The sequence below is a fragment of the Aulonocara sp. 'chitande type north' Nkhata Bay genome, linkage group LG20, assembly GCF_057382095.1.
Source record: "Aulonocara sp. 'chitande type north' Nkhata Bay isolate Kocher_YH1m ecotype deep benthic linkage group LG20, A_spYH_male_GT1.1, whole genome shotgun sequence".
Classification (NCBI taxonomy): domain Eukaryota; kingdom Metazoa; phylum Chordata; class Actinopteri; order Cichliformes; family Cichlidae; genus Aulonocara; species Aulonocara sp. 'chitande type north' Nkhata Bay.
This window is the reverse complement of record NC_141363.1, coordinates 29,115,582-29,137,751: the sequence shown is the minus strand read 5'-3', so window position 1 is coordinate 29,137,751 and position 22,170 is coordinate 29,115,582. Positions and strand designations below refer to the sequence as shown.

The 22,170-nt window shown below is 44.8% G+C and overlaps 1 protein-coding gene across 3 annotated transcripts in view; it reads right to left on the bottom strand.

Moving 5' to 3' along the window:
- Positions 1-15,336: 15,336 nt before the first annotated feature.
- The window catches only part of flna (filamin A, alpha (actin binding protein 280)), a 43,848-nt gene continuing 37,014 nt past the window's right edge, over positions 15,337-22,170 (bottom strand). For all 3 annotated transcript variants that reach the window (XM_086278523.1, XM_086278521.1, XM_086278522.1), the window contains 16 exons: positions 21,938-22,037; positions 21,703-21,843; positions 21,483-21,611; positions 21,209-21,382; positions 20,611-20,772; positions 20,277-20,480; positions 20,043-20,195; positions 19,838-19,960; positions 19,425-19,691; positions 19,200-19,337; positions 18,909-19,024; positions 17,921-18,053; positions 17,654-17,830; positions 17,343-17,561; positions 17,050-17,247; positions 15,337-16,663 (listed from right to left, as the gene is read on the bottom strand). In XM_086278523.1, the coding sequence (XP_086134649.1) occupies positions 16,479-16,663; positions 17,050-17,247; positions 17,343-17,561; positions 17,654-17,830; positions 17,921-18,053; positions 18,909-19,024; positions 19,200-19,337; positions 19,425-19,691; positions 19,838-19,960; positions 20,043-20,195; positions 20,277-20,480; positions 20,611-20,772; positions 21,209-21,382; positions 21,483-21,611; positions 21,703-21,843; positions 21,938-22,037 (2,619 nt within the window). In that variant the 3' untranslated portion in view covers positions 15,337-16,478. The remainder of the gene's footprint in view (positions 16,664-17,049; positions 17,248-17,342; positions 17,562-17,653; positions 17,831-17,920; positions 18,054-18,908; positions 19,025-19,199; positions 19,338-19,424; positions 19,692-19,837; positions 19,961-20,042; positions 20,196-20,276; positions 20,481-20,610; positions 20,773-21,208; positions 21,383-21,482; positions 21,612-21,702; positions 21,844-21,937; positions 22,038-22,170) is intronic.

The following is a 22,170-nucleotide window of genomic DNA, read 5'->3' as shown; positions in this document are numbered from 1 at the left end:
CAAAAAAGAATGACTTCATATAGGGAAAAATATATAACACATATGCAGGACACCTTAAACTAGTTTTTTAATAAGCAGCAAGGCAGAACAAAATCAGGGCTGCATCAAGACACAGGGACTAAACCCCAATTCAACCAGACCCAGAACTGATCCGGAATTAAAACAGGACTACAACAGTTCAAAATCAGGACTACTGAGGATTTAACCAAGACAGAACCAGAATCAGAACTAGATGATAGTAGCACTAAAAATCATCATAGACCTGCACTACACTTATTTTTTAATTCTACCAAAGTCCACTATTTAGATTGAGAAAAATGTATATAATTATTTAGCCTTGTTGTGCAAACAAGCTTGCAGAACTTAATAAATATAGAATTTGAAAAAGAACAAACCCAAAAAGAAACACTAGGTACAAGATACATGAGGACCTATGATACGGTGATACTTTTGGTAAACAACCATGTGACTAACATGTGGGTCTCACCTGCTCTTGTTCCATCTCTGTTCTGTCCTCATTCTCCTCTCTCTCCCTCTTTGTGCTGACAATCATCAAATATACAGTTGAAGCCAGATATTTACAAACTCTTCAGATAAAAACACAAACACTTTTTTAATTGTAACATCAAATCAGACTAAATGTTTTTTTTTTATATTGATAAATATAAAAACATATTTGTTAACTTTCAGAGTAAAGAGAGAAACTATCTGTATTTCTTAATTGCAAATGGCACCAAATTGTATTCAAACTTGAGCCACACTTATGGAGCTCCACAGTTCTTTTCCTGGTGTTTTGTTTGACATCTCTTGATGTTCCCATGTCACAGAAACAGGCTCTGTGTTTTGCCTTATATGCATCCACAGGTGTGCCACCAATTTACTCACATGGACTCTACTAACCTATCAGAAGCTTCTTCAGCTCAGAATGGAATCATCTGGAGTTTTCTTATTAATTAACAATAAACTTAGTGTATATGTACTCCTAAATTTGATGAAAGTAATAAAAAATAGACAGCTCTGTCTCTCTTTATTCTGACATTTAACTAATTCAAAAGATATTTCAATATTTATCCAAAACAAAACAAGTTTACTCTAAATTGATGGATAGTCCGGAATAACATCTGTGGGCGCAAATTGGATGACATCTCGGGGAGGCACACTGCCGTGAGTTCTCAGAAATCGGCTCCTTGAGCACAAGAAATGACAAATCACAGAACGCAAGTAGGGCGAAGCTCGCAGCTCTCCAACGGGAGATTGAGAGACCAGTGTTGGACTGTAGAACTGCTTTGAAATTCATATGAGTTGTTCGCACTAAAGTAAAAACCACCATCACTTATGCGGATACCCCTTTGGCGCCAGCTGCAAGGCTGGAGCTGAACAACACCCTGATAACGACTGTGTTTAGTCTGTTCCTTCCCATTCCATGCAAGGCCACCTGGGTTGGCTGGAAGACTGTTTACTTAGCCTAGCAGGGCGAAGGACACTGTCTCAGCTGAACTCTGGACACGCACACGTATACACTGATATGCACACTCTCATCCCCCCTCCCTTTCCAAACGCCTTCGATGCTTATTCCCTTCCGATGCTGACGGGGATCAAGGAGACCAGCGCACGCAGGCCCGGATGTACTGTCAAATTCAGCTGTCTCTCATCCTTTACCCACCCCTGTTGCTTGTCATGTGTTTCTTTGGTGTATTAAGAGTTTTTTTTCATGTGCTATGTGCAGAGGTGTTTTTTTCTGTTCTCATACTGATCTCCCTGTCGGAGCTCAGTCTGGGGGGAGTTATTTTTTTCTCTTTATCTTTCCTCATGTGGTGCATTTTCCATTGTTATACTTCTCTGACCTGTCTTCCCCATGTGATGTTTTGTGTAATGTATGTATGGTCGGAGGGTAAGATGGCGCCGCCATTGAGTGCAATAGGTCGGCAGCCTTATGAAATTTCCCCTTGTGGGACTAATAAAGGTATAAAGGTATATCATATCATATCATGTTGTACAGTAAAAAAATGTTCTTGTGTTTTCCATAAAGTGTATGTAAATATCTGGTTTCAGCTGTGAATATACTGCTGTGTATTGAAATTCCTCTTGTTTTGCATAGAAATATACTGAACAACATATAAAGCATAATATATAAAATAACATCTACCTGAGTTTTTTCTTTGAAAGAAGCCCCTTATGTCCATTCTTGTATATCAGTACGTTACTGAAACCTATTTATTTAGCTGTGGAGGGTAACAACTGAGAATATGAAATAAACACACATGTAAACTAAGACTCACTAAAGCAGACCTTCCCAAAGTGTGGGGCCCGCTCCCTAGGGGGGGTGCAGAGCCATTGCGGAGGGGGGATGAAAAGGGGGGGGGGGACAATGCTTGGACACTGCTAGCACGGCGCCCACACAAACGCAAAGCAGGAGATGAAGCATCGCTGAATATGTTTCCAAACCAACTTCATTCTAAGCCAAAGACTAGAAAATATGGTGAAGCATATCTGCCCTTTGGTTTCACCTGCACAATTGCCAAGGTAGGTCTCCCTGCAGAATTGGTTTTCCCTGCATTGGGAGCACTCACCTGGCTCTACAAATCACAGACAAACAGTGTTAGTTCACAAACACTTGTTGTAATGACTAACTACTCCTGACATTTTGGAGATGTTAGCTCTTTATACAGTAAAGTTACAGTAGAATACAAATACCATCGGGCTGATCCTGCCACAATTTGTTGCCCCTGTCTATCACGGACAAACAGGATCCCACAGCTGTTTATGTTTTTAAACCCATTTTGCACAGAGAGACATTTTTTGAAAAATGTATTGATAGCAATGTTGAATATTATTACACAGGAAAAAACCCAACTACACGTAAAATAATTACACCGTGATGCTTCTGCCTTTGTAAATAGAGAGACAGTAACTGCGTGTGTATATGTAAGCGTGTAAAACCTGCAGATAGAGACAAAAATGTTAATCTGACTATCTGCCTTTCTGCAATTCATCTCATGTAAACAATAAAGTGGCGCACAGCGTGACATGAAAAAAGGCGCATACCTTTGACGTTGCGTGACGAACTCTGTATTCCTCTCCACACTTAAACGGCAGAAAAGGAGTTTTGAAAATCTCAGTTTTCGGTGATTTGAAACGCTGTTTACGTGTGGACACAACAGCTGCGTTTTCAAAAATACCCGTGTAGGTGTGGATGTAGAGTAAAAGAGTTAGTAGTTTATTTTATTACTGCCTGTAATATATTGCAGATTACTTGTATTTGCTTAATTGTTTGCTAAATGTTTGAGGTGTGAAATAAACCGCGATGGAGCAAAATATGGGTGTGTGTGGCTGGAAAATGTGTTTGTGCGTGCGTGTGTGTGTGTGTGGGGGGGGGGGGGGGGGGACATTTTTCTTGTAAAACAAAGGGGGGCCCAGCAAAAAAAGTTTGGGAACCACTGCTCTAAAGAAACAGCATTGTTGTTCGGCTTTTCATTTCGCCATTTGTTTATTCACTTGAAGAGCAAGTAACGTAATATGGGTCAAGTGACCCACTTGATATCAATCTTTCGTGATACATCGTCATATTTACATTATTTGTACAGTACAAATGATTTGCTTTGATACCTGGTCAAACTTCAGTTCTCCTCTGTCTGCCTAGCTCCGTTTCTCCAACAGCGCACTCGCAGGCAGCAGCTCCCCCCGCCCCCTCGCTCAATCGCTTAGTGCCTGAGCTCGGATCATACCAATATTAGGGGGGATTTATGCACAGTCGTAAACTTCCACAGGGTGCACTATGTGCTTCGAATACTGTGTGTAGTCTTTTGTTTTATACAGTTGTAAGCCAGGCATCTAACTATGAAAAAATTACACTCCAAGAGACCCCGGGTTTCTGAAAAAACAACCCGGGCTTAAGCCCAATAACCCCCCCCCCCCCCGCCACTGCTCAAGTGTCTGTCTAATGTAAAACTTAGCAAAAAAAACAATTGTAGATTTTCAGGCATGTTTGTTACAGGCGCCTGCTCAAGAATAAAAGATGGTCATACCATAATATTGCCTTTCAAGCTAACTGTCGGAAGTGTACAGCTGTATTTGCCTTACATGCTTTCCCCCCATTTGTTTGTACGTTTCAGTAAATTTCGGCACTTCCCAGTTTCAACAGCACAAAGCTGTCACGTGGTGCTGGTATGCTGGTAGAGCCACCTGCGATGTTTACAATCCGGTTGTTCAGTCTGACGTCACTAGCCGTGTCTGGACCTAAACTCCGCTGCAGGTCCATATATCAAATGATCACTGTGGCATTACTGAGAGTTATTTCTAACACTGGAAAATAACTCAAAATGTTAGAAATATTCCAGTGTTAGAAAATCAGCACTGCTCAGTGTTAGCCATTGTTAATCTTCAAAACTGACTAGGTTACTTTTAAACATATAACACTGTCAAAAGTGTTAATTTAACACTCAACAGTGTTGTATTTTACACTCAGAGGTGTGGACCCATATAGACACTCTCTAGTGTTAATTTAACACTGGAGATTTTGCTGTGCACTCTCCCCCGCACTCGTTTTTTGTTTTTTTGTTTTTTTGCCTGTCCTGTTTGGTTCTTTTGCCATCAGAATTATTGTCTAAAGGTGAGGAAAGATGCCCAACGGATTTACTTTACCAAATTGACCATCCCAGCCTTGCCGTAATGGTCTATTTGATTCACCATTTATTGTTTATTTTATGAATTTTTTTTATTTTCACTTGCTAGATACGGGACAGACTTGAATGAGGAAAAGAAAAGGGAGAAAGGAAGAGGGGGGGAAAACAGCAGAGAAGAGGGACGGGGATAAAGAGCAAAAAAACAAAAACCAACTAAATAAGCAGACAAAAAAAATACATATATCAATCACCTGGATCACCTGTTGAGAAAGAAAAAAGAAAACAAGCAGAAGAAAACGAGAGCAATACAATAAACAACATCACGATGATATATGGGAATATGACAGTAAATGCTAAATATTAAACATTATTGTGCAGCACGTAATATCGACAGCGCACAGTGTGCTTTGAGGTAGGAGCCAAAAAGGGTGTAATTTGTGTGTGTGAGCACCCATGTGTACACCTGTGAGCATGGATGCGTTCGTTTTTAAAAGGTTCCTTCATGTAATGATCTGCTAGAGGTGGGGAGCCACAGCCCCGTCCACCAGGGCATGAAGCAGGTATGGAGGAGATCAAAACTCCAGACATCCAGAGGCCCCCAGAACACAAGAGACCAAGGAAGACCAACAGAGGGGCAGCCGCGCCACTGTCCCAGAAAGAGCTGAGGAGAGTCCCAGATGAGGGGTCACTCAGCAGCCGCGGAGCAGAAGCCAGGGGGGGTTGCAGTGACGTGCCTGTGAGCTCCGCCGGCAGCCAGCTGTGCCAGAGTGACCGAGCCCCAGACCGAGAGGCCGAGGGCACCCCACCTCCGAAGTGGCCCGAGCAAGCCCCAGGCTCCAGGCCCCGATAAGCAGCCACCAAGGAGTGAGCCGGTGTGTACCTGGGCGCCCATCCCCGGACACAAAGAACCACCAATGCACCGATGTCTGAGGGCGTCTGCCACTGGCAGGGGAAGTGGTGGGGGGAGATAGGCCTCCATACCTTAGAGCAGGGGTGCTCAATACGTCGATCGCGATCGACCAGTCGATCGCAAAGGTAGTATTGGTAGATCGCATGGCATTAAAAAAAAATAGATGCCAGCCTATCATCCATCCCGTCACTTGATTGATACAGGGAAGCCAGTCAGATGACAGCAGATTTTTTCTGACGCTTAGGTCGCTGCGCATGCGCAAACAGCGGCGCGAAGTGTAGTAAAACTGACAAGCTAGTCAGCGAGTTAACTCCAATTTTTAGCTCTCGGTTTTTTCTCTTAAACCTGGCCGTCAGCAGCTACTGTCCGGACTATGCATCCCTGGCTGATTCAATTCAGTGCAAGTCATCAGAGTAAACTCAGGTAATGACAAAAAATTTACATAGTTAATTGTGTTGTGAAATATTGGATATTGCGGTTATGCATGTATATACATTGTAGATATAAAGAATCCTCAATATATTTATAAATAAGTATATGTTTTGGATTTTTGTAGTGGGTAGATCATTTTGACTTGGTCATTTTATAAGTAGCTCACATGCGGAAAAAGTGTGAGCACCCCTGCCTTAGAGGGCCTGAGATGTCCCAGGAGAGGTGGCGTCTGATACCCAACCTGACATATAGACACAGACATACAGGCACACACAGATACAAACATCCATTCCCACCCTCATGCTCTCATATGCAATTACTCAACACTCAACCGACAGACATAGAGAGACTATAGCTGTGTCCCGAAACGTCGGCTGCATCCTCCGGAGGCCGCATTTGAAGGCCGATTACGTCACAGCCAGGCGACGAAGGCTGTCCCAATTCGTCAACTCCTTCAAATGCGGCCAACAAATGCGTCCTTCATTTCCCCGAATTTGAAGGATGGGTCGGGTGTGTCCTTCGTGGCCCACCATATCCCAGAATTCATAGCCCAGCCAAATTTCAGCTGACAACAATGGCAGCCGCTACTAAGTTTTAAAATTACTCTTATTAATCTTTCTGGGCCACAAAATAAACTTTTAACATATTTTAAGGCAAGAAAGTAGCTGTGTAAATTACAAATATCTGCTTGGTTTATCAAGACATCGCATATTTGCAGAAGTGTGCCAACGTTTTCGGAGACGTCTGTTACCCACCAGCTCGATAGCAAGCCAGGGGGTTCAATGGTCACTCCAGCCGGCGAGAGCAGTGGACTCCCGGCTTCATCGTTTTCAGACCCCCGCTCTTTCGCTACTCAGGTTAAACATGATATACCGTAAGTCACTCAGATAAGTTAAAAATGTAATTGTTTGCCTTTTTTGGGTGTTTTATTTGTTCTGGAATAAATCGGTTTGGCTGAGATCAAAGTTATTAGATTATTAGAGTAAATAAAACTTTATTAATCCATCGAGTGGGTTCCTCCGGCATCTTCACACAGCTGAATAAACGTTAAACAGAAGTGTGAGACGATCGAGAATTTACGCCAGTGTCCTGTTATATTTTAGATAGCAAGGAGCAGACGGCAAGTTTATTAGACTCCACCGAGACAGCGGTGACGCAAATCTGAAGGCTAGATCATCCCATTTCACAGCCTCACACTTCCAGCCTTCTCGGTCTTTGAAGGACCCGGCCCACGTAGACCGCGAAGGCCGGGTCCTCCGAAGGATGCAGCCGACGTTTTGGGACACAGCTACTGTACACACAATCACACTCCCCAAGCGTACTCTAAGAACCAGGTCTAGGTACCCTTGCCCCTGGAGGGGGAAACTGCACCCAGACCCAGGTGGTGTTACCCTTTTTCCCTGCGGTGGTGGGGGAGAAGCAGACCACCCCGACTCCGCAGCAGCATGCAGGCCCCACACTCCAGACCCTAGTCGGACGGCCAACTCCTCCTCCTAGCCCCCCGCTCCAGCAGGTCGCAGAGAACGGGGGTGAGAGAAGACTCCAAAACCTCCCTCCACCCGCTCATATGTAGTGTTGATGCATGTGTGTTCTAAGGTGCATTTAAAACCCAGGAGGGCATGGAGCTACCTGCCAGAGAGCAGCAGGTAAGCGCATACCCCCTCCTGATAGCCCTCAGTGTCTACGTGTATTTAAAATTGAGAGGTGGGCAACAACACCAGGGGTGAGGTGTACACCCTGATGGTCTTTTGGAGTTCGTGTAGCGTGCCCACCCCCAAGATCCTATATGTATGTGTTATGAGAGTGTGAGTAATGTGAATGTCTAAGTTGTGACATTGACAGCACCCTGGTGACACACCTTTACCCCAAGGCCCTGCATGTGTGGGTGATTGTGGTGGAGTGGGAAGAGGGAGGCAGCTGGAGATGGGGAGGGAAGGAAGGGAGGGGCAAGTGACCCCTCCCTGGGGCCAGCTCCCCCGCTGACCCCAGTAGGCACCCCCATACTCCGCAACCCGCCAGGGAAAGGGGGCCCCGGTCCGGATGGACAGAGCCTGTGACAGCCCACCTGACACCACCACAGAGAAAACTGTACCCACCCCGTCATCCACTCATCTTCCAGACTACACAAGGCAATAGACGCCCAGGCTGAGATCTTCCTCCACCTCTCCTGTATCTCCCCCTCCTGCAGAGAGAGTTCCTGAAGAGAGGAGAGCTCCTGCAAGGTGTAACAACCTCCCCCACCAGTTGAAAAGCCCCCCAGGTGGATCGATACACTGGCGGCACCCTGCGCCAGGGCCGGGCCCCCATACAGATACCCGCATACAACCCCGGCAACACACCAACCAGGACCCAAGCCCCCGAGGCCCGGCCAGGGCCCCAGCCCAGAGACGGAGCGCCTCCAGAACCTCACGCCCGTCCCGGACCCACCCAGGGGCAGCCAGGCTACCAGGTCAGTAACCCATGTCCGTCAGCACAGACCCTCCCCTAGCCCCGCTGCACGCAGCCACGAGGAAACCGTCACCTAAGAGCCAACAGAGCCCCTAATAGGCCATGACCGCTACCCCGGGTTGAGGCCCCCAAGGAAAATGCTCCTGGGGAACCCCCCGACGCCCTAAGCCTGTCCCTACCCCCACACCAATCACAACAGCGAAGGTGGGACCAAACTATGACCCCCCACCTCCACTAGGTGATGGAGCTAATCAAAGGAGCCCAGAGCAATTGATCTGATGTGGTGGCAGAGGCTGTATCAAGACTAATGTAATCTAATAGATAATTTCTATATTGGTTAGAATTAAGATTGTTTTTATTTTTCCAGTTCATGAGGACTGTTTTCTTGGCTATGCATAGGGCAGTGAAAACCATATGGGCTATATTCTTATCTGTAGTGACATTATCACTTACATTTCAGACACTTCGATAAGTCCTCACATATCTCGCGCCAAAACCTCTGAACTGGTGGACAGAACCAAAGAGCGTGGATATAATTGTCCGGTGAATTGGTTTGACAGTGTGAGCAGTTGTTGGTAGACGTAAAGCCCATCTTGAACATCCGATGACCTGTATAGTGCACTCTATGTAATATTTTGTATTGAATTAATTGAAGACTGGGATTTCTAATTAGATGAAAGGTTTTTAAGCAAATCTGAGACCAGAAGTTTAGGTCTAAGTTAACTGATAAATCCGCTTCCCATTTTGCAATAGGAAGTGATATTGATTCATCTGTTTTAGAAAGCATTCTGTATATTTTGGATAGTAATTTGGGGGTTTTAAGAGTAAGAAATTGAACCACACTTGGTGGTGTTTGTAGTTCAACTTGACCCGGTTTAAATTTCTTTTTTACTATGGATTTAATTTTTGTTGATATTCTAAAAATCTTTTCTTGTTGATCCCATATTGTGTAACTAATCTGTCAAATGAAATAAATTCTGTTCCTTCTAGTATATGTTCTAAATATTTGATTCCTTTACCACTCCAATCTGAAAAGTTTATCATATTATTGTTTTGTAATATGTCAGGGTTGTTCCAGATAGGTGTACGTTTGCATGGGATTAATGAAGACTCCGTCAATTTTAGAAACTCCCACCATGCTGTCAGAGAAGAGCTGATGCTGATGCTTTTAAAGCATTCATGTCGTTGGATGTTTGAGCTGATAAATGGTAGATCTGAAATCTCTAGATTGCAAAGTGCTTGTTCTACATCTAGCCAAGGTTCATCTAAGAGGGTATGTTTTAGCCATCCTGAGATAAACTGAAGCCTGTTGGCTAAGAAGTAGTGCTGAAAGTTAGGTAGTTCTAATCCTCCTTTATCCTTGGTCTTTTGTAGTGTTTTTAAGCTTATATGTGGGGGTTTATTTTTCCAAAGGAATTTGGACATACATGAATCTAGAGATCTGAACCAATCTTGTGGCGGTTGATTGGGATCATTGAGAATAAATAATTTAATTTTGGTAAGACTATCATTTTTATAGCGGCAACCCTTCCCATGAGTGATATGGGTAGACATTTCCATCTAGCCAGATCGCCTTCTACCTTCTTTAAAAGTGGGATATGGTTTAATTTAGTTAGATCTGCAAGCTTGGGAGAAACATTAATACCTAAATATTTCCCGATTGCAGTGGTGTTCTTCTGATAGTTTAACTTTATAAAGTTAAACTATCAGAAGAATGCAAATAAACAGCTACAATGTCAGTCCTCAAAGTATTTTGTTAGAGGTAAAAACAGGGCGTGGCTTTATTTTGGCATAAGACCACTTTGAACTACAAAATGGGAACCATAGTAAGTATCCAGTCTGTCCAATATTATTCAAGCTGGTATTTGGCTTTTTCAAAATTATGTTACTATTATACATAACCGACTTATTCTGAGAGCCAGAAGAGACTACCGTTTTAGAATAGTTAGCAATAAGCAGTGTTGGTCACTTGAAAAAAGTCATCAGTAACTAATTACTGATTACTTCCCCCAAAAAGTAATCCCATTACTTTACTGATTACTTATATCCAAAAGTAATTAATTACTTAGTTACTTAGTTACTTTTTAAAAACACGATTTACAACCTGAATAGGTGATAAAGTGATAGATCTTTCAGCCCAATTCTACTTTTTCTACATAATCCATCATACAAAATGTAATCAAATGGAAACATCTCTTTTTAAAACTTGTTTTATTAGTTTTAATCTTTTAACTTCATGCATCAAGCAAAAATTTAACTATATGCAACATTCTCTTACTGGAAGAAATTTGTTTAATATTTAAACCTATTTTCTGCACATTCCAGCACATAAAATAAAATATTTTTTGTGTTTACACTCACTCTTTCAAATAGATGCAAGTAAAACACAGCAGAAAATAAATTAAGTCAAAGACTAGCGGTCCTGTCGCTCTATTTTCACCTGTAAAGCAGGAGCAGGTTTACCCTGGTGCAGGTGTGCCGCAGCGGTCAGTGGAAGAATCCGCGAGTTTCTCTGTGAATTTCCCATTACGTTGTAGCGCACTTGGTGCTTGCTTGGACAGTAACGCGTTAACGCGGACACCTTCAGTAAAATCCTGCTGAAACACTGCCACCTTGTGGTGAAGGTTTTGCATGGGATTTTGGGGGGTTAAGGGATAGGGATGCAGTGGCGATCCACATTATTTCCTTAGGGAAAAGTATTCTGATTCTGACTCTGATTGTTTCAGGATGACCTGCCATTATCCAATGACACATCTGCTCACCTGTATCTTTTGCTCGCTTCTCCTCCTCTTCTTTTCTCTTTTTTCTAAACTGAGCACCTGATGGCTTTGAACTTTTCTTGTCCATCTTACATTGGTTTTAATTTTGCACTACAGTATGAACACAAATCCCCCAACTCGAGGATCGCAACAACATAACCTAATAGACCTACACCTTAGTTCACAGATTCACTTTGTCTAAGGTTTGTTTCTGGGATTTCACACAACCCAGGATTCAAATCATGAATACATAATGGGCTTGGATTTACAACATTATAAATAATATGTGCTCTATTTGGAAGCAGCCCCCCCCCCTCCCCTTTCGACGGGTTGTGTGAGACTTTAAATCATCAAACTGTAAATTATAAATTTTAAATTGTTATTGATCCCTTTACCCCAGTCCTAAAGTGTATATTTATTTTCTTACTCTTCTTATATTTACTGTTTGTTTACTTGCACTGCTGTAACTGGAACCTTGTCGTCTCTGTATATACTGGACTGTATGTAGTGGAGATGACAATAAAGTTTACTTTGACTTCAGCAGCGAGCATGCACACTGAGGGCTCTCGCGCTCACTTTTCGGGTATAGAATTTCAAAAAATTATAAGTCTGTATCATAATGTCTGGTGTTTTCGTGTTTGTTGTTTTGTTTTTATTTTGTTTTATTTTGCGAGTTGGTTATTAGTAGGGGTGGGTTTTTATGATCAATTTATCGATTAAAATCGATTCTGGCTGGGATAACGTGAAATTGATTCATTAAAATCCTGAATCGATTTTTTTAATATAAATTTATTTTGCCCGAAATGACAGAATCTCAGGTGAAATCTCACAAAATTTTAACAACCACCAAACAGCTATGACAGTAAATGTGAGCAGGAACATGGATTCTGCACAAAGACACAAACACAAAGCGCGGACCCGCGGATCAGAATCAGTGAGATGTGACTTTCTCACCTGAGGGCACCGACGCGGTCGGGGCTGAAAGCCGACAGCTCGCTGATTCTGATGTTTCGGCCGGTCCGCGCTTTGTGTTCACGCCCTTTTTGCGCTGATTCTGAAGCTGTTAGTTTTATCTCTCTCCAAACAATAAAAATAAAACTGACTGAACCAGCAGCAAAAGAAGATCCAAACTACGCTTCACATAAACATCGTCATGAATTCCCTCTGACTTTTACTGTTTTGCTTCCACCACACTTCATGCACAGCTCTCTCTCTCTTTCTCTGTACTGTTTTCTGCATTATTCACTTGCTTGTTACGCACACCTCTACCGTTGTTTACAGCGCTGTCTGCCGCTGTTTTTTTCCCCGTTTACATACTTCTGAAAAGAAAACCTAATTTCTGAGGTTCATTACTGAACAAATTTAAACTTTTTAAAATTATGCAAAATGCAAAACGCTTAGCCATGTCTCTAATAAAACCGCTGTAATGTCAGAGGTAATGTTCATATGTTCATTAATGGTTTTCTTTCGTTTTTGATGCACTGCAGAATAATTTTGGCCAGGAAAACCTTCATGTTTTTCTGTTTTATCTTCAGCTACTTTGACAAAAAGGCCTCTGCTGTGACGCTCACACCTTTGATAAAGTCTTGCGTGTGCCAGCTTCCTTTTTAAATGTAACCGAGGACAAGGGATGAGTAAACGGGGCAAAGAAATAATTGATCATTTATTTATTACATAAGTTAAACATACAAATTCCCAGTCGTTTCCAGACAGGACTTACAACACATCCTGCCGATATCCCAGCTGCACATGAGACTTACCACACAAACTGTGCGAAATAACACTACAACCCGTCACACCCCGCTTAGTGACACTGCAATCGTGGCACACACTGCAAACAATTCGGGTCTCAGCGCAGCTGGGAATCAGTGCTATGTATGGCCTGTGATCTGAGAGATAAAGGGAAGTGGCACAAACAATTAAAATAAAAAAAACAAAAGAGAGGTTAGTCCGCCCTTACAAAACTTACTCTCAATCAATAACCGCCTCTACGGCTGGACGGACTAACCAAAACAAAATTACAAATCAATCAAAAGAACAAAAAAAAAGGACAGCAGAGACAGCACAGCTGAAAAACAAACAACATTATCAATTAAAATATTACCCAATAAAATAGCAATTTTATAAAACCATTCAAAATCATGAAACTAAAACAAACACTCAATATACCTACAATATTGATCAGTTTCCCTGCGCGCAGTCGATCTAGGGCTTGATCAATTCTTCTATTAAAATTCGTGGTCACACTAAAAAAGTCCAATGACACATTAAAAAATAGGCACATGCAATAGCAAAAGATCCAAACAAAAAAATGGCAAAAGTCTCTTACCGACAGTATACCCACTCGCACCTGAGTGAATTAATTGCCTCTGGTTTTTTCCACAGAAGAGCGCTGACTTCACCCCACACACCCACTACCTTTTCACAGCTCTTCAGCCAATCACCTGGCAGAGAGCAACAAACTGCCAGGTGACACTTGTTACAACCCTCCCCTTCAAAGGGCATCGGCGACCCGACGATGAGCTGAAAAGAGAGCACACTTAAAATTTTGCTCATTTTATAATGGATTGTGGCAATTTAAATGGGTTTGAGTGCTGTCCAGCAGTCTTCCTCATTGACCTACGAGACCCTTGCGTCAAGCTGGCAACATCTTCCTCCCCAGGTTCTAGGTCCCCAGAACAATCCAAATGGGGCACCCCCACATGTGTGGGACTCAACGTCCCTTCCTCCAACACTGCAGAATCGCCTCCATCTCCCTGTTCTGTAAACATCTGTTCCACTTCATCAACCATACTGTTATTTGTGGCCAACATTCCGGTTAGATCATCCTGTTTTGACATTTGTAGGCCACTATCTTGGTCTCCATCCAATTCCCTGATTGGAATGTTTCTCAACTCAGTTCGATGTACTTGTCGAAGTGGACCAGTGTGCCCAGCAGGAGCGACTGAATATACTACGCCATGACCAGGAGGAGGTCGCACTACTTGAAAGGGCGTGGGATCCCAAAAATCTTGAATCTTATTGCGACCTCTTACAGAGTGGTTTCTCATATACACCAAATCGCCCTGCTCCAAATCAGGACTAGCACATTTAGAGGAATTCAAATCTCTCTGAACCCTTCTCCTTTCTAACCGTTGCTGCATATAGATACAAAAATATGTAAATTTACTGATCAGAATTATATTTCTGACTGTCAAAATGTCCCATATTCAAATCGAATTTAATCGAATCGTGGATCGAATCGATTCGGGACCTTGTGAATCAGAATCGATTCTAGAAATCAGTGACGATACCCGGCCCTAGTTAGTAGATGCTGCTCCAGCCAGCCAGAGAATCCCCCGCACTCTCCTCCCTGTGCCACAAGCAGCAGGCGCACCTTGCAAACGGAGGGCGTCCTTACTGCCAGCAAATGGGCGATAGAAAACCGATCGGTGCCTATGCCATTCCCAATATGCGCTGGCTGATGTCGAGGGAGCATGAGAACCAGCAATTTTATATTTTTTTTTGCCGATGCCCGTAATGCCGCCCCCCACCACGATGTCCCGGGCAACCACCCATATCAAAAACCGCTACTGTAGGGATGGGTTTAAAAGTATCAGTTTCCTAATTCAAATAAATTTTAGTTTGAATAATCTCATTTCGATCCATTAAACCCTAAATGTATGTTGCCAGAAACGCCAGAATCTCACAAAACTAGTTCAACAGCCGCCAAACAGCTAACCGGTTGTTAAGTGATGCCGTATGAACCCTGCTTCCGGGTCCAAACTACTCTGCGTTAATCAAGGCTGATGTGTTAACATGTAGTGATGGCCGAGTGAAGCCTTCTGAAGCACCGAAGAGTTTCAGGCCTCTTTAGTGACATCTGGTGGCCAAAAGTATGAATCGCAGCTTACAACTCAAACTTCTTCATTATGATTGCCCGCTCCTTAGAGCTGAACTGACAGCGTCTGATGTTTACTTCAATAATAAATTATTTGTCCTTGTTTAAATGTGCCATGGTGTGTTCTCCTTTTGCTTGTGACTTCCTAATATAACACACACACACACACACACACACACACACACCAGAAAATTAAAATCTCCTTGTTTTATCGTCAGTTACTTTGACACAATGGACAAGCGGAAGAGAGTTGATGGATGTACAGAAATGAGACAACCATTAGAATGACAGAAAAATACTTAGACAACTTTATTGTGTATCAAAATACTGTCTTACAATCATTTTTAAAGCCTTTTTATTTTGGACAAGATTCTTTTTTTTGTTCAGAAACAGATTAGACAGAGCGGAGATGGAAGGACAAAGGGAGGGGAGGAGGGAGGGGTGGGTGTTGCTGAAGGGGAAACTGGTGAGATCTAAAACACTGAGCAAAAAAAAAAAACAAACAAAAAAAAAAAAAAAAACAAAAAAAAAAAAAAACAAGCATCTGTCCACTCCCTCTGACGCGATGAACCACACCATCATCGTCGTTGTCAGCCCTTCTGTTAAGCACAACTTTGGAACCTTCCCTTTTTAACATACAAGGCAGTGAGCCACTGCACACTCACGTTTCATGCCAGGGAATCGGGCTCTTTATCAGAGTTCTTACAACCTAATGGACATGGATGGCCATTACTGGTGGCACGCTTTCCACAAAAAAAAAACAAACAAACCGAGGAAGTGGCATTTCCAGGCAGCAGTGTCGGGATGACGAGCAAGCTACTGTGAAATGCGTCTTCCCTACTAAGAACAGCAGTGGCTAAACCTGGATCACACTAGCAGCAGGTAAAACAGCTGGGTTAGTAACAGAGCATCATGAACACTCTGGTGTAATGAACAGACATGTGTGTGTTCTCATAGAAGCTCATATCAGAGTGAATCCATTATTTACTGTGTGTATGTCAGAGTAACTCCTCCAGTGTAAACAGTAACTTCCATCCAAAGCAGGGGGCCAGACTCTACTGGCGCTACACTAGCTTCTCATAAATCCACTGAAAATCGCCTAAGGCACGACTGACTGCTAGCTTACAGTAATAATGAAAAAGGTGCGTCGTTCTCGTCCCCAAGTTTACTGAATGTGTTTAGCAGAAGAATGAAAACAGAAAATGGAGCAACTGACTGTAGACAAAGGAATATTCAATGCACTGAACTTTGAATGGAATTTTAAAATATCTAATCCTGGAATCTGGCTGAGGGCAACACTGATGAAGTCATTGGTAACATGGGAGGGACGTGGAGCTGTACACAATGATGGCTTAAACTGGAGAACGTCGTTTTAAACAGTGGTACAATTCTAATCTGCAGAGCTGGATTTTTGCTTTTTTATTTTTTTAAACTGTGATGTGGTAGGGGCTGCCGGGGATGTGCTCGTCGCCCCACTTCACCACCAGGATGTACTCTCCCTTTTCCTTGAGCTGGTAGCTCACGTTGTACATGCGGTTGCCCAGATGTTTCACAAGGATCTCCTCACATGGGACCTTAGGACCGTCCACGCCAACCAAGAGCATGTTACGACCTGCAAAAGATGTTATCAGGTGAGTGATTGCATCAGATCAGAATCAGCCCCAGAGCGTGTCGTGCAGAAGCAGCCACACTGCTGAAAGGTGTGGACAATTCCTCCAATGTTGCGTTGCTAAAACAAGCACAGCCATTCCTCAGAGACGAGTCCTGACAACAGCTTCACCAAACTACCATCGCTGAGTGCTGGCAGTACGGGCCTTCCTTCAGAGGTCCATTTGCATGAACAGATTAAATGTCAAGTGAAAGCAGCTCATATGAAAGCTCTGCCACACCGCAGGATTTTCTATTGTCATACTTACGACTTTACCACAAAATACAACATCTGATCCTGAATAGCGCTTTGACCAGTGTTCTGTTCATGCATATCCTAGCTTTACACACCTGCTTTGCTGCAGTCAACGCTGAAGTTGTTCTTCTGACCAATGAAGCCCTTTGTCAGGCCTGGGCCCTTAGCCACAACCTTGCTGGCATCGGATTGGATAGGAGCGCCCTGCTGAGAACAGCTGATGGAACGGGTCACAGGGTCTACAGTAACAGAGGAGGTTTCATGCATACTGTGGCTGGACACAAGCTTGGAACCTAGAAGACAGAGAGGAAGAGGAGTGCGAGTTAAAGCTGAAGGCATTACAGTATTTTACATTTAATAAAATAATGATGAAAATATTCCTCCTCACCAGTGATCTTGGCCTTGAAGGGGCTTCCCACAATGTGGTAAGGACCGCCATACTTGATGGAGATGAGATAGTTGCCGGGTGCCATCGGGGTGTACGTGACCCTGTAACCCTCGGGACACTCCACACAGTCCATCTTCACCTTGGAAGGCCCGTCGATGGTGACCGCTAAAGCCCCGGGCCCTGCGTTGCTCGTGTTCACCACAAATTCACATGATGTTCCTGGAGGTAAATGACACATGACAGGCAGGATATAGGGGACATCAAACAGGCAAAGGAATTTCATTGATTTGCACTCAGGGTGAAACTGCTACCTGTGGTGCCTCCCTCCAGTCCTGGTCCGTATGCAGACACCATCCCAGGGTCTCCGGCCTGGCCGGTCTCTCCGACTCGAATCTTGAACGGACTACCAGGGATGTGACTTCCATTGAACTTCACATCAATCAGATAGAGACCATTCTCTCTGGGGATGAACCTGACTGCATATTTATCTATCAAACAGAAGGCAGATCAGTGTGTAACACATCACATCAGCTTAGCAAGTGCTTTGATTGGGTTAGGGTTGGTTTTCCTGAGGTTACCTTGGTCAATCTCAGTGACGCAGCACTCCTCCAGCGCTCCTGACGGGCTGTGGACCTTGGCATCAATCGCACCCTTTGCTCCGTTAAGGCTGACAGCAAATGACGCTGGTTGGTTCACCTTCAGACCCGATTCCTGCTCAACAACACACTCACAGAATTAAACACTGCATCGAAGGACAAAATGAACCCCCATGCCTCTGCCGCCCACAGCAAGTCAGCAAAAGGTCACCACATCATAACCACCACTCTTACATAGCTTACCTGAAGTCGCTAACAAGGCTAAAGAGGAGGGCTGTGCAGTGAAAAGGTGTGCATGCATCATATTTTTGCTTGTGCACGTCCGTGTGCACATGAAGATTCCTGCAAGTGCTTCTAGTAGGTGGTCTGACCATTCATTTTGTAATATATTAGAGAACGCGCGATATGCTTTCAGTGAGCAGCAGGTACTTTGGAGTCGTGCTACCCAAAGTCTACGTCCACACAGTGTCTTGGTATCACGCATGTATGCAGTGATGACAAAGGCCCGTGTGATGATGTGACACTGACACATGGCTCTATGGATGAATGAACAGGAAGAACAGCCCATGTTAAACCTCTTTAACCCTTTAGCGCCCACAAGACTTTCAGAGACGAGAGGCTGTTGGGAGCCTTTAGAATGAGGCACGAGAAACACACACAGTCCTTTCGTATCCCAGAAGCCCTTGCACTGCCCAGCAATGCAGCAGCAGCTGATGGTGATCCCATGTCTGTACCTTTGCTACCAGTGCATGCAAAACAAACCACTACAGCTGACTTGCCGTCAGAGGTATCCACGCTCAAAACATAAAAACAAAAACCCTCACCGAGCTGCTACAGTAAAAAGAAATAAAAGGCTGGTCTCTTTACATATGATCTAGCACAAAAGTCACCAACACTCTGCTGCTGCAATGCGGTGTACTGTGGCCTGGTGGTGTGTGCATACGGATGTGTGCGTGTCTCAGAGCCTCACCTGAAGACTGGCAACAGTGAGTCGGCGGGCATCGTCTGACGGCGAAGCCACGGGGACGATGAAGGGGCTGTCGGGGATGTGCTCGTCGTTGAAGCGGATCGACACCTCGTAGTCACCTACACGGGGAACCACCAGTCAGTGAGAGTGTCACTTAAGCACAAAACAGTGACAGGACGACATGCACACGCACGCACTCATATGAGGACCAGGGTCAGAGTACGACTGAAGCATAAAACCACACTAAACTAGAAATGTGATTCAGTGTGCAGCACAGGCTCTGTCTCTTCTCACCAGGCTCCTGCACGATGTAGGAAACCCCACTGGAGCCGTCCTTGCGGTCCTCAAAGGCGATTTCGGCCTTGCTTGGCCCCTCCACAGCAATACTGAGCCCTCCGGCCCCAGCCTCCCGCGTCCAGATGCTGAACTCCGCTACACACACATGCCAAAACAGAGTTAGCTATACAGTGTAAAATTACACACTGGATTCTGCACTCACAACCCAGACACCACACCAACCTGGTACTCCAGCCTCCGCTCTCTCCAGGCCTGGCCCTCCAGCACGCACTTTGTGAGCGCCACCCTCACCCAGGGGGCCGACAGTGAACTGGAACGGGCTCCCAGGCACATGCACGCCGTTGTATTTCACACACACTGTATGCACACCGGTCTCAGTGGGCACAAAACGAATGCAGTAGGTGTTATTCTCTCCCTCCATGATGTCAGCCTTGTGAACCTGACCAGAGGGGCTGGTCACCTGAGCGGTCATGTCCGCTATGCTGATCTCTGAGGACGCACAGATGTAGACATACAAACATGAGGATCACCTAGCGTCAGCTGCATAAGAGAACCTAACCGTGAGAAGGCTGTAACCTCCCCCTTTACACCCAAGCACAGATGGAGAATTAAATACGAGTTCCTGCTCGTCTCACCTGGGATCTTCAGGCTCAGGTCACACTGGCTGCCAACGTTTGCAACAGATGCTGCCCTCTTCTTCCTGGTGATGCTCTCCTTCATTCTGCCCTCCCCTGTTACCTTCACCGTGAAAGCACTTCCTGTGTATACACATGAACAAATTCACTTTTACAAAACCAAAACATGTGCCTCCTCTGTAATCCGACTGTTTCATGTAAGCACCTGGCACATGTTGGTCAGCAAACTTGATGTTGATGATGTAATTTCCTGGTTCAGTGGGGCAGTAGGTGACCTTGCAGGTGCCATCCTCCTGGTCCTCAGTGTTAATGTCCACTTTGCTGGGGCCTTCAATGGAGAGGCTCAGGCCACCGTAGCCTAATGCATCAAAGATGAGCATGACAAATATGAATGTGTAAAAATAAAATGACAGCATCTATGCTTTCACTGAGCATATACCTGCATCACGAGTGTCGATGATGAACTCTGCAGGCTCAAAGGTCCTGGCCTCGCTCAGCCCCTGTCCACTCACACGCACACGGCTCGCGTCACCAATCTCTGACTGCTTGATCATTACAGAAATTGGGCTGCTGGGAATATGACGACCGTTCTTCTTGATGTTAACAAGGTGCTCGCCAATCTCCTTGGGAACAAAGGATATTCCTAAGACAGACAGAGGAGGGTTAACAACGCGCCAACCAGCATGCAGCCAGTTTCATCCCCCCAGTTATACTTAGGGAACCATAAAATATTCTGATGACTCATTGTTTAGCAAACTTAGACGCACACTCACCAACGTGACCGTTACGCAGCATCTTCAGCAGGCAGGGCTCCTCTCGCCCTGAGGGTGTTGTAAGAGAGGCTGTCAGCTGGCTGAGGTCGAGCTCTCCAATGTCCAGTGGAATATCTGCAGCCGAGCCCACCTTCAGATGGGACATCCTCATCGAATCGTCACCTAGAGATGGAGTAGTGATTGTTAGGGCACACGCTAATGGCATAAATGCACTTTTTCTATCATTTTTTTGTGTGTGTGTGTGTGTGTGTGTGTGTGTGTGTGTGTGTGTGTGTGTGTGTGTGTGTGCGCAGTTTGTGGCTCAGCTGCAGGGGAGGGGGTGGAGCAGTGGGTTCAGGGGAGGCCGACCCACACCTGACTGGAGGAGAGGGTGGTGTGTGCTACAGGAGCAGTGGGAAAGCCAATAAAAACGTGTTAACAGCAACGCTGCTGTTGTCGGCTCACACACACGTATCCTTGCTAAATTAACTGGATTTTTATCGTTTCAGTTTCCAGGCATGTAGTCTTGGAACATCTCTGGATCCAACAGGAAGGGAGGAACTACGTTACTGTAGTGTGTGGGCTGCATGGATGTCTACTCTGATGTAGAAAGAGTTACCAGTAATCCTAGCAGAGAAGGGGCTGCCTGGGATGTGCTTGTCATTGTATTTAACAAGGATGCTGTAGTCTCCCGGCAGCACTGGCAGGTAAGACACGGTGCAGGTTCCGTCCTGGTTGTCCACACAGCTGATGTCAGCCTTGGACGGACCCTCGATGGCCAGAGACAAACCCCCTACAAAGATGATCAGCGGGCGTCACATGTGTTCAAATCTGAGGCGGCAGGTAAGTCATAGCCAATATAATTGCACTCCACAGGTGTAACTGTTACCCACCTTCTCCAGCATCTTTGGTGTTAACAGTAAAGACGGCTGGCTTGTTGACAGTCCCGTGGATAAGGCCAGGCCCATAGGCACTGACATTACCACTGTTCATGTAATCCACGTAGAACTGCAAGGGACTTCCTGTTGGCAGACAGAGCGGTTAGTGTCGCACGTCCAAACCATCTTCTCAGTGCACTTTAGAGCCCACACAGTCCTAAATGTGTGCAGATACCAGGGATGTGGATGCCGTCGTATTTGATATCCATCTCGTGCAGGCCGGCCTCTGTGGGAGCGTACTTGACAGTAACCGTGCCATCTTTGTTGTCTGTGATGTCAGGCTTAGCCACTTTGCCCGATGGCATTCGGACCTCACCTGAAGCAGAGGACAACACAATGACACACACAATGACACACACACACACACACACCACTATGATCAAAGTACGCGTTTATAAAGGAGACGTTACCTGTGATCTCTCCTTTCTGGATGGTGAATGGAATCACCAGGTCAAACGGTCTCAGACTTGCCACATCCAGCCCGTTCATTCCCATTGGTCGGTCTGTTGCCTGAGAGACAGAGTGCACCAGTCAGATCACAGGTTGTTAAGAGATTGTGGCAACCGTTCTGGTTATAGTGACAACATGTCACACAAAGTGAACACAGTGCGGGATGGAAGAGGAAAACGCCAACAATGAACAG